Source organism: Eurytemora carolleeae, unplaced genomic scaffold (genome assembly GCF_000591075.1).
Source record: "Eurytemora carolleeae unplaced genomic scaffold, Eaff_2.0 scaffold124, whole genome shotgun sequence".
Classification (NCBI taxonomy): Eukaryota; Metazoa; Arthropoda; class Copepoda; order Calanoida; family Temoridae; genus Eurytemora; species Eurytemora carolleeae.
Genome location: NW_019396953.1, coordinates 222,637 through 238,924, shown reverse-complemented (window position 1 = coordinate 238,924; position 16,288 = coordinate 222,637). Strand labels below are relative to the sequence as shown.

Below are 16,288 nucleotides of genomic sequence, written 5' to 3'. Positions count from 1 at the left end.
GAACAACTTTACAATGTAATTATGTAAACCCGAAAAGAATGATGTAATATAATATATTTGATGACAGCTCAGTAAAGCTGTATGTACATGTTTTGATCTTTCCTAGATCAAATATTAAACTAGGTGTAGTTTACTATTTTATTCAAAATTGATTGAGAGAGCGATAAATGTAAAAATAAAATTAAATTAGAGAACTATTTATTTGATAAATCTGTATGGATCACAGGGAGGATAATTACTTATCCTCCCTGTAAAGAGGGAGGATAAGTAATTATCCTCCCTGTAAATAGGGAGGATAAGTAATTATCCTCCCTGGAATTAAAAAAGGAGGGAATTTAAGGTTGGTTATTTCGTTGAACAGGAGATTAAAGTTAAAATTTCAAATTCTCCAATGAATATAGAACACAGCAATTGTGCAGTGTAACCAGACTTATTTCACTTATTTTCACAACATCAAATACACGTATAAGGTTGCAGAAATGTCATCTTATCATTTCACAGTTTTGTAGGTACCCATGTAGCAAATATATATTTGTATTGTATTTGCCTGGTCCAGGTTTGTTTGTTTAAATCAAACCAAATTTTCAAAATTTAAAAATGAAAATAGAGCTCTTCTTTTAATTTTTGCAGACTCTAAAATTTCAGTTTGTAATGGGAATGTCGGAAGAGGATAATAGAAAAATGGATGAAATCCGCAAATTTTCTGCAATTTACGGTCGATTTGACTGCAAGCGGAAACCGGAAAAACCACTAACTTTGCATGAGGTAAAGACAACTTTTAACATTTTTTTTATAAATTTAAAATTTTAAATGGTGGCAAAAATGCTTGTTTAAAGGAACTATACTATGTACATTCTTCTGATCGATAATGTAAAAGATAAAGTAGTTTTTATAGCTTGAAAAGTATTTTTCTACATTGTCTCTATAGCAGAAATGCGCAAGTCACTGTTTAGATAATTCACAATGGAATATAATCAATTCTTAGAGATATATTAAACGAAGAATATTTCATGCATTTTAGTTTAGACAAAGCTATTAATGGTACTGTTGTAAAGAGGACATGCTACTATATAAATGGTTTCACTAAAAATTACGTGTTCTGTGTCTTTATGTCACTACACAAAAAAATGTATGTTAAGGTGTCTGTGAATGAGGCAGCAGCCCAGATTTGTCGTCTTGTCCCTGCCATGTTGACCCGTCGTGACGAGCTGTTCCCGCTAGCCAGGCAGGTCGTCAGGGACTCAGGATACCAGTACAGCAAGGGGCATTCCAGGTACATATAACAGCTTAACATGTACTTTATTATTTAACATTTATAAGTAAATTGTTACCGTCAATGGATGAGACTACTTAGATGACTGTGTACATATATATTTAGTGTTGTTTCTTGCATATATGGTTCCCCGCAGTTTCACCCTTGATAATCTCATTTCTAGGTCGTCATTAATGTCTCAATTAATCAAATTATTGAAAGAGTTTTGAGTCTTAAAGAAATTATCTTTTTTTTTTTTTGGAAAATCCTTTACATAATAATGTATGTATATTGGATATTGCACAATACACATACCTACAAAAAACAGTCAGTACATTATCTAATTCCAGGTCAACGTTTACGCTATCTGGAAAGCTATTTGGTGAAGACGGGTTGGGTCCTTTTAAAAGAATGCGCTACGCTGAAGACAGTGAAATCACACAAAGACGACGGGTAAGCTGTTTTATTGTAGTTTTATAACAATTCGGACTTTTGCAGGCTTACATAGATAGAAAATTGGTTAAAAATATATTTGCAAAAGGGAAATGGTTAATGCCTCATTAGTTTTGCCTATGGTCTCTAAAATTGCAATTTCTTCTTTTTCTTCGCGCATTTACGCCAGATACAGTTCGTCTTATAACGCAATTTAGGGGCACAGTATCACTTTCAAGCTCAACAAGACTTAAAGCTATGATGATTAGATTTTTCCTTAGACAATTTTCTTTGTGTAGTAAGGGCATTTTTATCAAACTTTGCACAGATTATCAAATTTGGAACTCTAACATCTTTAATACAAAAATGCCTCAATTTAGCTGGAAATTAAAATATTTAAAACTAAAAAGGCAGATTAGGCTTAAGATAGTGGGGGTTATGTTTAAATAAAATGTTTTGCAATATTTTGCATTTTTGATTGATTTTAGCCTTAGATGAAAGCCAATTAATTGATTTTAGCCTTAGATGAAAGCCAGCTTTGAAGTTAACTTAAAGCTGGTTTTCATTAATCAAAACAATCCATTATATTTAATCACTGTATATTGTAAATTGTATATAGCAACATGTACAGAGTTTTGTACATTGTATAGATTTCTATATGAGAGAGTTTGGAAAGTTTGCAATAAAAGGATTTGCGCGAGCCGTGCCGGTATCACTAGCCAATTCAGACCAGGCCACACTTGTTTTTGCACACTTGCAAAAAGGCAGCCGGCTCGCAAATTCTTATATAGGACGCGGGGTGGATAAAAAACTTTAAATTTTGTAGATTTAAAACAAGTTTATTCTGAAAATTAGAATAATTATGTAATCGATATATTTATTGATACAGTTTTTAAAAAAATTGTCAAATCTTCAAAATTTGCACAACCCCCCCAACATTTCTTTATTTGCAAACTGTCGGACAGGGCCAACCGAGGCCTGAATCGGCATTACTGGCAAAAACGGGCCCGGATAATTGCAAATTTTTACACACGCAGTTTTGCACAAAATACTTCTCATTCATTGCATTCAATAGAATTGGCATGAACTCCCATAAAACAGGTATTTTTTGCAAACTCAAATGTGAAAATCATCATGAAGTCTGTCATGCAAATATCTGAACACAACTTTTAATTCTCTAGAATTTTATTCCTACGCCATCTTTAAAAGTTGCTGTTATCTTATTTCTGTAGTTAAGACAAGATTTAGAGGATTTGCAACCATGAGCAAGCCGCCACATTATTTTCTGCACCGCCATTTCTTGTGCAAAATTTTAAAATAAATTGGCACAGGGCACCAACTTAAATTCGCAAAGTTTTTGCGACGGTTTGTGCATCATAAACGGGTTTCAATCTGAGCATAAATCTTACGGGGGGAGAGGGGGTTGACACATGGGGCCTATAAAGTTATGCATAGTAACAGCGCCAATTATTTATTATCGATAGTGAGACCCATTAAACTGTGAAGTAGGAAGACGACTGTTAAACTCTAACTATTAATTACTACTTAACCGGGAGATTAAGGGAGGATAATTAAATTGAGGGGAAAACCACTTAGCCGAGGGCCTCCAAGACCTTTTTGGGGTTCTAAACCTCACGAGCGTAGCGAGGGAGGTTTCGAACCAATAGGAGAAATGTTTTTGCTAAGATTTATTTCTGAATTCTTTATTATTATTTAAAAGGAATATCTCGTACTTAAAATATACTTTATAACCTCCCCTTGTACTCCCCGCCCCCCCCCCTTCTCCTTCTCCTTCTGTTGTAGATAGATGGGGTTGTTGACCCGATTAACCGAGTAAGGAATTCGCAATTTTATCACTTGAATCAAGGCCATTTGTTTAGCAGGATAGTATAGGGACCCCCAGTAGTTTAGTAAGATAGTATAGGGACCCCCAGTAGTTTAGTAGGATAGTATAGGGACCCCCAGTAGATTAGCTGGATAGTGTAGGGACCCCCAGTAGTTTAGCAGGATAGTGTAGGAACCCCCAGTAGTTTAGCTGGTTAGCGTAGGGAGGACCCCAAGTATTTCAACTGGTTATTAAAAGGAGGACCCCCAGTATTTTAGCAGAATAGTGTAGGGACCCCCAGTATTTATTTTTGACACTTAAACAAACTAAATATATTATGTCATTAATATAAAAATCCTCGGACTTATTTAAAAAAAAATTATTGCTCAGCTGTATTCTACATTTAGAAAGGAGGAGTTTTTATGAAGGAATTTAATTGAAATAAATTCCTTCCTAAAATTATAGTTTGCAAACCTGCCGACAATTTCAGGTATGCGTCCAGAGCAGATAATTTCAGGGTTGGACAATCAAATAGAAATTCAATAGATAACCCCTCTTCCCCCTTCCCTCCCTCCTCCCCTTACAACCCCTATACTCATCCTCTTTTCGTTGTTCAAATCATGTAATGGTTTTTTAATATTTTATCTTATTTCTTCAGTAAATCCATTTTTAAGTAAAATGGTGAATTTTTTTGTATTTCGATGATAAACTATGAAAAGAAGTGACACAGCCTGATACACTTCCTGATACCAATACCTGATCAATCTTTAGCCGGAAATAAGTTTTATAAATCACTTCCGGACATCCTGCTCCTCTTGGCATTGTACAAATTGTTTATATAATGTCAAATATCTACATTTTTCAGGTTTATTCCAGTCTCCTCTACTGCCCTCTATTAGTGGTTTCCACAACTCTACAGCTGCCGCTGCCGCAGCGGTCATCCGTGCTAGTGTTGGTGCTACTATACCAACCGTGACCGTGGCGCCCTCTGTACTAGGGGGCGTATCTGTTCCCACCTCTGTGTTTGTTAATGTTTCCAGCCCCCATACAGTCCTGGGGGCGGTTCATCCTCCTTCCTTAGTGCCTAGTTCTGTATCCCAACTCCTTGTTCAATCTAGAGTTCTGCAACACCCACCTTCCTCCCCGCCGCCTCAGCAACCCCCTAGACCACACTCCTCCAACTCACCCTCACACAAAGTGGAGAGGGAGGGACTTAGACTTGTAGTCAGAGACAATCGTGATAGTGAGGGGAGGGGGGACCGCGAGGGTAGCATCCCCTCCCCACCAAACTCTCAAGGAGAACTTTCCCATCCTGGGGGTTCTACCTCCCCCCTGATGTTGACCCCTGTGCTGATGGAATCCCAGATCCAGAAAATAGCTGACACAGCCTGTGCTCTGGTCAAATCATTACCAGATCTTGAGCCTAAGCAACCTAATGCAAAGAAGAAAATTTGTAAAGAGCTAGAAGTAAGTAAAGATGTCATTATTAAATAATGATTTATATTTCGGATCTCTAGGTATTTTTTCAAAACTTTTCCCTCAAATTTTATATTTTCCAAAAAATGGTAATTATAAACATTTAAACACTTACTGCAAAGTCTAAACTTTTAATACTACTGCAACCTGATTTTGTAAATCTTTTATGTTCAGACCATTTGTTTAATTCACAATTTAAGATAAGAAACGTCTAAGAAATGCCTGTGCCATCAGATTGCAAAGATATAAGTATAAGAAAATGATGTGTTTAGTTGTTTAATGGCAAGTGTTCAATTCTTTTCAAAGATATCCCCCAACCCCCTTTTAATTTGATTTATATACAGTGAAAACCAGAAAACTTTGAAATAAGAAGACGACTTTAAGACTTAAATTATAATGTAATTTTAAATAGTCCAAGAACATTAGTAAATCACTGCAATGTACACAAAACTACTAGAAAAACTATTTTCGTTGTAACAATGTCAAACACACTCAAAGATTGATTTAATGTCGTCGTCCTGTACCGTGCAGTTTTCAGGTTCTTACTGTACTTCAAGTTTTTTATATTATAATAAATCCCCCCCCCCCCGAAATGAAAAAAGTTAATCACCCCCTTGGACAAATTCCTGATTACGCCCCTGAATGTACCCTAAGTGTAGGTGGGGAATTTGCAAAGCTGCAGAATTTTCCCCTGGCGGGCTTAAAGAGACTGTCGGAGTAATTTTAAATGACCCTTTATTTTGCCCGTTACCAAGGGTGTGATGGTGCAACCTTTGTTTGAGCAAAAGTTCAACAAAATATTAAAATCATTAAATAAGTCATTTAAAGAAGACCACTATCAAGATAGAAGACTTAATTTAAACTTGGGATTTTCATATTTTTAGGTTGTCTTTGCAGTCTCATCCTTTGTGGGTAACCCTGTATTTGATTAAAAACAATAACAAAATTACAAAACTTTCCGCGTAAAATTTTCTGTAACATTCTGTTGGAAACTTTCTGGATATTCTTTCATCTTTTTCTTGTTATATTTCTAATTAAATACATACAAAAACAATTTATGGATGCCTTTATATTATACTTTTTGTATTAATAATCTTTTTGAGAACAAAACCTAAATATATGTAAATAGTTAGAAAATACAGATAAATCTTTTCTGTTCTTTTCTAATTACTATAAGACACTGAAAACATTCTTGTTAAGTCAGAATTATAAAACTCTGGAATAGTAAGACGACTTTTATACTCAAGTTATGACCTTAAATAGTCCATTTAACATGAGACGCAGTAATTGTGCAGTGCAAACTTTATGAGTGGTTTAATAATTGCTTTGTAACAACATCCGTATCGTAGAAAAGACGTAGGTAAATACGTCATTTTTAACAAATTTATCCGAGCTGGTTGTTCAGATTTTTAAAGACTTTGGAGGAACCCGAAATATTTTCTAAGAATATTAGGAATTTTCTAAATTTGTGAATTTAGATGTAAATATGGCATTGCCATTTTTGCATGGAAGGTTATTTGAAATTACGCTTACAGTTCCTTTCAGAGCTATATTTATAGGGACTTACCTTTTTTAAATACAAAATTGCAGCTATCTTAATATTTGAATAGTTTTCAAATTTGGGATTTTTTATTTCTGATGTTTTGTTAAAGAGAAAAAAGAGTGAGAAAGGTTAAGAAGCTTTGAAACAAACTTGATCAGTTTCTCCAATTTTTCTTTAGCCTTCCGCTGAATATTTTAACTAAGATCATTGGAAACTTGTAATTACTCAATTCATATGTGCTGTGCGTCCTTTCATTAGTAGATGTAGTGAATGAAGGGACGCACACAGTTGTGACTAAACATTATCTAATTAGATATTCGTTTGTTTTAGGAAAGGTTAGATCAGATCTGCGAGGAGTCCCGTCTTATCTCTGAACGCGTTGAAGAGCTCCGAACTGCTGGGGGACAGATTCGAGGTCAGGGGGCTGATCTTCATCAGATTCAGCAGATCACACAGCAGCTGGAGCTCCTACAGTCAAAGCAGCAACAGCTTCTACAGGAGAGAGATGAACATCAGAGATGTATTAGGTAAACATTAAACGGACTGTGCGGAAAAATAAAAGTGGATATAGTGAGACCCATAAAACTGTGGAAAGGAACGATGATATTTGATGATGTTATAGACTACACAACTGCTGAGTTTCATGCTCATTTTTTTCATGTCATAACTTGAGTCTAAAAGTCGAGTTTCTTTTCCTACAGTTTTCAGGGTCCCACTGTAGATAAATTAATATCTAATACAGTTTTCTACAGTTTTAAGGGTTCCACTGTAAATAAATTAATATCGAACTCAGTTTTTACAGACTCAAGACTCATAATAATTTCGTGTTTAAATTTAACTTTAAGTTTTGAGCTAGTATTATCAAGACCAAAAATTCTAGAAATTTTTTAATAATCCCCGTTCTTACGAATCAATTTTACTAATCAATGACTGATTAGTAAAAAAATCAATCTGTGAAAAAACTAAAAGTTATAACTGGATGGAAAGTGACAATATGAAAGTATAGTTTATAACCAACAAGGTTTTTATAACATATAAAGTAGATATAATAATATAGCGCAAAATTAGGCAATCATTGCACAACTATTAAGATGTAAAAAATTTGCAAAGTCAAAATTGCAAAGGATTGCGAAACAGTGCCTATAGGGACAATTTTGATGCTAAAAATTGACCACATGTAATTTTGTTTATACACGGGGCCCCAACAAACATGGGAATTATTTTTTAATTGTCTTTGATATAAATGGCATTTTTTATGACACTTTGTTTCAAACAGTCACAAACTTAGAGTTTATTTGTAACTTTAATTTTTCTCATTTGTTCTTAAGTGTTTAAAATTTATCATATTATTTTTATCTTAATTGTTTTGAATATTATCTTTTGGAATTTTAAGCCGAAAATGGTCGGAAAAAATCTAGATATTGATCCTGTTTTCCTGGATGACTAAATTGTTATTTGTTCATAAAATTAGTTTTTAATGCTTTAAGGTCTGTTATATTCCCCCCCCTTCTCCCAACTCTCCCTGTTTGTTGGTTTCTTTAAAAATAATAAAAATGCACAATCATAAATATCTTACAAGGTTTTGCACATTCTGTCGCAAAATTTAGGGTTGCAAACTTTTTGTGCAAAGTCTGGTGTCTACGCAATTAAGGTTGCAATATTTGGGCCTTGTACACACTAAACACCCCCCACCCCCTTCTACATAGTTGTACATAGTAACCTCGTCTAACCTCCCCCCCCCGTCTTAACTCTTAAGACCTAGCCTTAGTCTGCCCTTGTTGTTTACGCCTCCCCCCCCTCCTCTAAATTTTCAGCCGTGCAAAAAATTTGCAACTTTTACCATAATTTTTGCGAATTCCAAGGTCTGCACCGGAGAGACAGCATAATACCAGGAATTGGATCCTTAACGTATTTTAAATTATTTAGTCTAAAATATAATCCACCATATACACTTTTGGAAGGACTATTTGCAATTTTGCAATTATGTCTATTTTGCGGAAAATATTGCAATTTCACAAAAATATGTATTTCCGACTTAACTATGCTATGGTAATTGCTTGACTCCTATGTTCTCTCTTTAATTGAATGAAGTAAAAAGACCATTAATTAAATTTAATTATTTACAAGAATTCATCATTTTAAATATTTGCTTTGATGGACATGATGTATAAAAAATAATTTTCATTCCCGGCCCTGTACAATCAGATAAAGTTCTGCTCGCAATTATAATTATTTTGCGTTAAATCTGCAGACCTGCAAAAAGCATGAAGCCATGTTTTCATATCGAACCGTTTCCCCCGTAATAAACCGGTCAAATATATTTGAATAGGAATTATTTCAAATTTGAATACGAGACCAGATCGCAAAAACTGGAAAATTTTGTAATCCGTGAAAAATGTTGAAATGTGCGAATTCGTTTTGCCTCCGTTTTTCTAATTTTATTTCAGCTGTTGCACGATGCTAATCTTTTTCTGATTTAAGTTTTGGTATACTTTGTACTTTTTAAAAACAACAATTTCCTTACAGGGAGAGTTATAAAACTGTGGAATAGGAAAACGACGTAAAAGAAATACTAATGTGTTTTTAATGTTAAGTAAAATGGGTATGTGAACATCGTATAATTGCACATGCTCATTGGATCAAAGAATAATAACCTTGATTCTTAAAGATGTTTTTATATTCAGACTCTCACTGTACCATTTGCCATGATATAATAGAAGACGACCTAAACCCAACCTACAGAGCGTCTCATATCTTATTAACGCAAAAATACACACATAATGCTCGAAAAACCTATTATTTTCTGCAAGAAAAATTTTACAGTAATCTTTTCATTTTAATTCTTAAGGTTTTCGTGTATTTTCGTATCGCAATTTTCCATTTTTCATCGATTTCGACCAACTTAAACTTATTCTGATATATTCCAGGTATAGTTCCCGAGTGTCAACGTGTAGTGACCCTGAACGCGGAGATACGGACGACGAGAACTCACAAAGGTCGTATTCCAACGCTAGTTCTCCTTCCGCATCCCTCCAGGCACCGCCTAATTACGTAAGTTCTTAATATTTTGGTTCTGAGCGGAAAAAGATGGACAATTCCATGATTTTGTCTAAGCAAGGTTCCAATTCCTAGGATTTCAATCTAATTCAAAATTTATTATCATTTCAATTATTTTTTAACTCATATAAATATAAAAACTTTTCAGTCCCTCCCACGAATGTAACCAGTTGTTAAATCCTGAATCCTGATCGATAAAGAATCTTAATAGAAAAAAATAGCTTTTTTTGCGATTGTTGAATTGTTTCTGGTAAACAGTGCTCAGAATCCGGATCCGGATCCGGATCCTGATCGTTGAATCCGCAAGATTTTGGCTTCCTGGATCCGGATCCAAGGGGTAAAATATCAACAAAAAACTGCAAAAAAACTTTTTTACTCCGAAACCCAAATCTGAACTTTTGGAATAAGAGATATTATAAAAATTTCCTTATTTTAAATGGTTCATCAAGTTTTAGGATAAAAAAAGTTTTAGCGAAAAAATTAAAAAAAAAATTTGAAAAAGTTTTTGTTAAAAAGATTCAGTAAATCTTAAAGAAATGACCTGGATCCGGATCTGGATCCATTTTTTCCAGTGCGGATCCGGATCCGCATCAAAATTAAATGGATTCTAAGCACTGCTGGTAAATGTAGTAAAACAAGCCATATAATCCAACTAAGTGTGCTTAATTCTAAGTATACCTTACGCTTCAGAAAACAAATACATGGTGCTTAAAGCGTCCCCGTACTCCATTGTTTATTTTCTAAAACATTTTATTTATCATTGCTTGAAAAGGATATAAGTAATTTGACGTTTAAAGGCGCCACCAAGGTCTGAGAAACTTTTAAAATTGCTTATTCTGAATTATTATATTTTTTGTCCGAAAACAAGATTTCAGTCCTCAGATACGAACCAAACTTTTTCTTCATATAGTAGCTCAGAGAAAAATTGGCATATAGTTTAATAAAAGCAGGTTTTTACAGAGTGGAGTTTAAAATGTGTAAAAATTAAATTATTTAACGAATCAGCATTACTCAATTTATTAAAAAAATGACGTCTAATAAAGTATAACAGGGTAACCCACAAAGGATGAGACTTCAGAGACGACTGTATGGAATTCATTCCATTCTTTTTTTCTTAAATTCCCATGGCTCCTCGAAGATTTAAACGTCATTACCTTTGCAATCTGTAAATTGAATAAACCATTAAAATAGTTTTATCGAGGCATTACAAGAATTAACACGAAAGATTTGATTTAAAATGACTGTAGAAGTTTGTATAGTGAATACATGTTCTACTTTTTTATTTAATTGAAAAGACAGAACTAAATTTTCACAGTCTAATCCTTTGTGAGTTCGGGTGAGTTTTTCATAAGTTTGATCCAAAGACGGAGCACTAACTTTTCATGCTTTTTCTTTATTCATTTTATTTAATATTTTTATTTAGGTTTTGTCAGCGAGTGGAGGACAGATTATTGCTGTCCAGAATCCAGCCCTTTCTCTTTCCGGAGCTTTTGGTGGGCGTGGAAGCCCACCCATCTCTGTCCAAGCCGGTCATCTATCAGGGGGCCTACGTAACCGAAGTACCCCGCCCCACTCCGCCTCACCCAGCATGAAGCAGGAACCAAGTTCTCCGCCCCCCTATCCACCATCTAGCAAGGAATAGACCACATCTACTTCCAGCACAGGATTAGATCTCGAAAACAGCCCCTCCCTCCCCCTCCCCGATTAATTTAATTTAGTAAAATTCATATCTTTCTCGATGATATCAAACTAAACCTTAAAGGTGTAAAATTTAAGTGTACAATTGCTGTGACATTTTGGCTTCTTGGAACCACAAAATAATTCTTAAAAGAGCTTCATTCTCCTGAGTCGGCCATTCCAAGTGATAAAAGTAGAACATTTTTGGCATTGAAAGCTGCTCAGCAGCTTTCAATGCCACTTTAAAGGCCTAAAAAGGCCCCAAAAAATTGTTTTTGTATCGATAGCTTAGATTTAACATACAGCTAGGTCTAAAAAAGGGATGCCTTATTAATAATTAATTTAATTGCGCTCTTTGGTGCACATGTTTACAAATCTTTAATTGTTTTTCTACGATATGTTTGTGTAACATGATGTGATCTCTAAAATAACTTTTATTTATCTCTCTTCAAAAGATGTTTTCTAACGTGTCGGCTTCTAAATTTTCCCAGTGAAGAAAAACAAGTATCCAAGTTTTTAATTCTCTTCCTTAAATGTTTTTTTTTTCGTTTAGATTTAATCGAAATCTACAGATTTAATTTTAAGCTGTTTTAAAAAGCTGTGATATAAATTTAAAAATTATTTGTAATACACATATGCTGAAAGCATGTTAAATAAATAAAATTGAATGTGAACATCTTAATATTTAACCTTGTAACAAGATTCTTTCAGGGACTCGTCAGTTCAGTTTCGTAACCTGACAGTAAAGCGATGACAATTAAAGGTCGTCTTTGATCGTGAAATAATTTGAAGCATTCTTTTTCAACCTACTTTTATATGCAAGATTCTAGCAACAATAATAAAAACACCCCTAGTCCAATGTGTGGTCTGCCTTTTTTGTGATTTAAATATTGAATATTTTTAAGATTAAAGTTAAGACCTTCAACTGTCATGTTTCGTGGGAGACCCTGTATCTATGAGATGTACCAATTAAGGATGCACATATGGGGCTACCCGCAAAGGATGAGACAAAGACTACCTTAAGAGAATTTATTCAGCCTTCTTTCTTATATTCGTGGTTCAAACAGCAGCTGCAAAATGTTTTTTTTCCGTGACCCAATCATTTAATTCAGTATTAGCAGACTATCTTAGAGCCAGAAAATCTGATTTTACATTGAGATTGTTATTTTAGGTGGGTTTAAGGTCGACATTAAAGTCGCATCCTGTAGCTATTTTAAGCTATAAACATACTTTATTTCGACAGTTTTAAAAAAGGTGTAAAAAAGTAGGAATTCTGGAAAGTTCATTACAAGTTTAAAGTCGATTAAAACGGAATGATGGATTTCTTATGCTTAAGATTGGAATGGATTGTAAATTATCAAAACTCCGACTGTTTAGTAGAAAAAGTGGAAAAAAGGAGTGAGCTTCGGTAGGGTTCAAATGATATCTTTTTCAGATACTTCATTATCGATCATAGGAAAAAGTTTTAAAATCATCTTCACTGATTTTTTGGGTTCTGCTGTCTTCGCAATTTGATAAACGAGGCTGTAAGTTCTACGAGCTTTTCATAAAGTAGTCTACCTTTCCTGTTTTAAAAATTGATGAAGCTAATAAATATGACAATCTTGATAATTAAAGAAATTAAATTTTTAATTTTTTGCAATATCTCCGTCGATTAAAAAGTTGTAAAAATAGTGGACCACGTTTTGACAATTTTAAGCCTTAAAACCAGGCGTTTTCGATATTAGAAGTTTAAACTGGATGCTACAATAATTCTGTTCATTAAAAATATCCACATGTATCGAAGACGATATAAAAGTCGTCACTTAATTCCCATGTTTATTCATTATATATCAGGTTTATTAAGAACAAAAGTAATAGTGATTTAGAATACGACTGTTCTAAATATAGAGATGTCTTGCAAAATACTAAATATCTAAAAAGCCCCTATAGTTTTCACGGATTATACCCTGTGTCCTGCATTAGTTCACCACCCCTTGTGTCTTCCTTTAAAATTATAAAACAATCAGTATTTCATCGAGACTAAGGTAATTTTTTATAAAATTGCCCAATAATACATTAATAAATATCAGCACGTGGCAAAACCTAGCTTTTAAGGTCTAAAACTGTTTATAAATGGGGTTAACAGGGGGTGGTGTAACCAATCCCAGAGAAGTTTCTCCATGCATGACACCGCGGGTCAATAATTGCGGAATTTAAAATACGCCAATTTTAAAACCAAGTATTTACATCCCTTAATTTAAACAAAATTCTTTTTTAACCACGATATATTGAACTTGCTATGGTAAGGTAGTAAAATAAATACTCATTAGTTAGCAGATATTTATATATTTTCACAATATTTACCACTAAACTATTGTTAGCAGACAATATATTTTCACAATATATACCACTAAACTATTAGTTAGCAGATAATAATATATTTTCACAATATATACCACTTAACTATTAGTTAGCAGATAATAATATATTTTCACAATATATACCACTAAACTATTAGTTAGCAGATATTAATATATTTTCACAATATATACCACTAAACTATTAGTTAGCAGATAATAATATATTTTCACAATATATACCACTCGACTATTAGTTAGCAGATAATAATATATTTTCACAATATTTACCACTAAACTATTTTTGACAAAACTATACTCGTAAACTACGATAATATTAATTATAAAATGGAATTTTCTTGTAAGAAAATTATTGTCAACATCAAAGAAAATGTAGCAAGGAAAGCGGAATTTGTTGAAGACGACATTTATCATCATCTGCCAGGCTGGCTGCTACCAATGTAACAAATAGAAATCTAAAAAAATATGATTATGAAACCTTAAATTTGTTGCAAATAAAAATCTACAGAACAAGTTCAATTTTAATAAGATATATAAAATTATAAATGTTCGACCTAAAAATCAAAGAATTAAAATCTCGGATTCGAACTGTAAAATGCAATAAACCATTGGGTGACCCATATGTAGTTATGGAACGTTTAAGAAATCATGGATTATGTTACGCGAGCCATGCTGCGTGAAGAAAGTCTGTTTGTCGCCCCTGCGTATTTCTGAGTTTCTCCTTAAGATCTGTACGGAATGTATTGTGAAAAAACTAGTTTAGGAACTGTTTACAGTCCGACTGCGCAGACGCAAGATTTCTAGCGGAGTAGTAGTGATATTTATATTCAGTTACTCAGTATATGTTTATTCGTTTTGCAAGTATTTTCCGTGTTCAGAATTCTGGGATCACCGTGGTAATTATTTATATATATCTATGTTTATTGGTTGATTCTAGTATGTTTGATGATTATGTATTCGTTTATTGGTTCCTAGCCACAGTTTTTTAATGCCTGAGTGGATTATTTGTTAGATTTGTATGATTTTCACTCAAAGCTTTTTCTGTGGGTTTATTAAACTTGTTTAGATTGAAGGCTCAGAGAAATAAACGTTCGGAACCTTACTATCCTCCTTTTTATTATGAAGAGCGTTGAGAGAAGGGAGTCTTACGATCCAATCCTGAGAAATCCCCCACGGTACATATATTAGGTCTTTAGGGAAATCGCTAAGTAGCGAAACAGATTATATAATATTGCTTGGGAAAGTGCCGGACAATAAAAACAATTGCACAACGTTATTTATCCCATGGACCTAACGCTAAGTGTCATGTTCTGGTCATAATCGAACGTTTATCCCCTGTAACAATTTATAATGCAAAGTACCTCTGCATGCCCCCACACAGTGCTTATAGCAGGATAAACGGTAGATCCCTAAAAATTAGAAAATAAAAGAAGAAAGCCTGTTAAACAATTTGATTATGAAGTATTAAATGTTTAAATTAAGTGACGTCCTTTAAATTATCTTCTACACGCCGAAATCAATTGGAAGTTTAAAAATGTAACTTGTAAGTTTTTTTTTCCTTTAAAGTTAATAACTTAATTTTTGATGATTTCAATGATAAAGCCTAAAGATTTCTTCATTTTTAATTCTGTCATTTCTCGAGAATTAAGTAAAATTCTCTTGGCATAAAATAATTGCCTTGTTTTGCCTAGTTAAGTATTTATAAGCACAAAAAATGTTCTCATATTTGAGGTAAACCAAAGAAAATATTCAACTCAAGCACTTATAACCTGAAGTCCATGATGTGCTATGCCAAACCATCTTGTGCCATCAGAGAAACTTAAAGTCCCTGAATATTTTACAGTGAGATCCAGACAACTGTGCAGGCTCAACTTACGATTGTAAATAGTCAAATGAAAATGAAACAAGGAAATTTTGCAGTTTAAAATGACCCATTGCATAAGTTGACTTTACGAATATAAAATAAAATTTAGGCTATTTAAATGTATTCTTTCTATTTCACAGTTTTATGGATATGGAGGTTCAAGATTTGATACAAATACTCAGTAAGCGAACTTATAAAATAACAACTTTATTAAAGCCTAGGGTAATAATGTTACATCGTCTATACGCAACATCCCCATACTGAACTTCTGACCTAATAACTTTCCGACCTACTTCAATATCAGACCTACGCCAGCTATTTATTTTGGTATTATTTGAGGGTTGGATATAGGTAAAGACAGTTTCTGGGCCGATCGCTTCGGCTAGAACAGGCTATGGGGACCGAGCGCCGCGGCTTATAGGACAGGCTTGGGGGTCAAGTCCATCTATCAGCTGTAAAACCATGTGCTAGTTGGTGGGATGTGTAGTATAGCGGATTTGGCGAAGGTCAGAAGTGGAGTATAGCGGATTTGTGTAGGTTGAAAGATACATCATTCTTTGTTAGGCGTCGGGTGAAGGGAGCAGGAGGGGGGGATAGATAAAACTCCTAAGAATGCGCGAATACCTGATAATATTTTCTTAATTCTCTCTCTCTATGCCAGCTTGCTCTGACAGCTTGCTTCTATAGTAATGTTAAGGATGAATACGAATGTTATGAATTTGATATTTTTGATACGAATGTTGGGTTTGATTGTTTATCTGATCTTGATACTTGGATACGAATGTCATGATAGGCTTGATAC

At 33.9% G+C, this 16,288-nt stretch overlaps 2 protein-coding genes across 2 annotated transcripts in view; one reads left to right on the top strand and one right to left on the bottom strand.

The window, feature by feature from the left end:
• Positions 1 to 11,825, top strand: part of LOC111710473 (NGFI-A-binding protein homolog) — a 56,971-nt gene extending 45,146 nt beyond the window's left edge. Inside the window, exons 8-13 of the mRNA XM_023484574.1 lie at positions 625 to 765; positions 1,140 to 1,273; positions 1,603 to 1,705; positions 6,859 to 7,055; positions 9,456 to 9,579; positions 11,009 to 11,825. Coding sequence (XP_023340342.1) covers positions 625 to 765; positions 1,140 to 1,273; positions 1,603 to 1,705; positions 6,859 to 7,055; positions 9,456 to 9,579; positions 11,009 to 11,227 — 918 coding nt within the window. The 3' untranslated portion in view covers positions 11,228 to 11,825. The remainder of the gene's footprint in view (positions 1 to 624; positions 766 to 1,139; positions 1,274 to 1,602; positions 1,706 to 6,858; positions 7,056 to 9,455; positions 9,580 to 11,008) is intronic.
• A 1,749-nt stretch (positions 11,826 to 13,574) lies between these two features.
• The window catches only part of LOC111710467 (SPRY domain-containing SOCS box protein 4), an 18,286-nt gene continuing 15,572 nt past the window's right edge, over positions 13,575 to 16,288 (bottom strand). The window contains exons 16-18 of the mRNA XM_023484566.1: positions 15,392 to 15,450; positions 14,984 to 15,031; positions 13,575 to 14,077 (exon numbers count right to left, since the gene is read on the bottom strand). Of these exons, the coding sequence (XP_023340334.1) occupies positions 14,036 to 14,077; positions 14,984 to 15,031; positions 15,392 to 15,450 (149 nt within the window). The 3' untranslated portion in view covers positions 13,575 to 14,035. The remainder of the gene's footprint in view (positions 14,078 to 14,983; positions 15,032 to 15,391; positions 15,451 to 16,288) is intronic.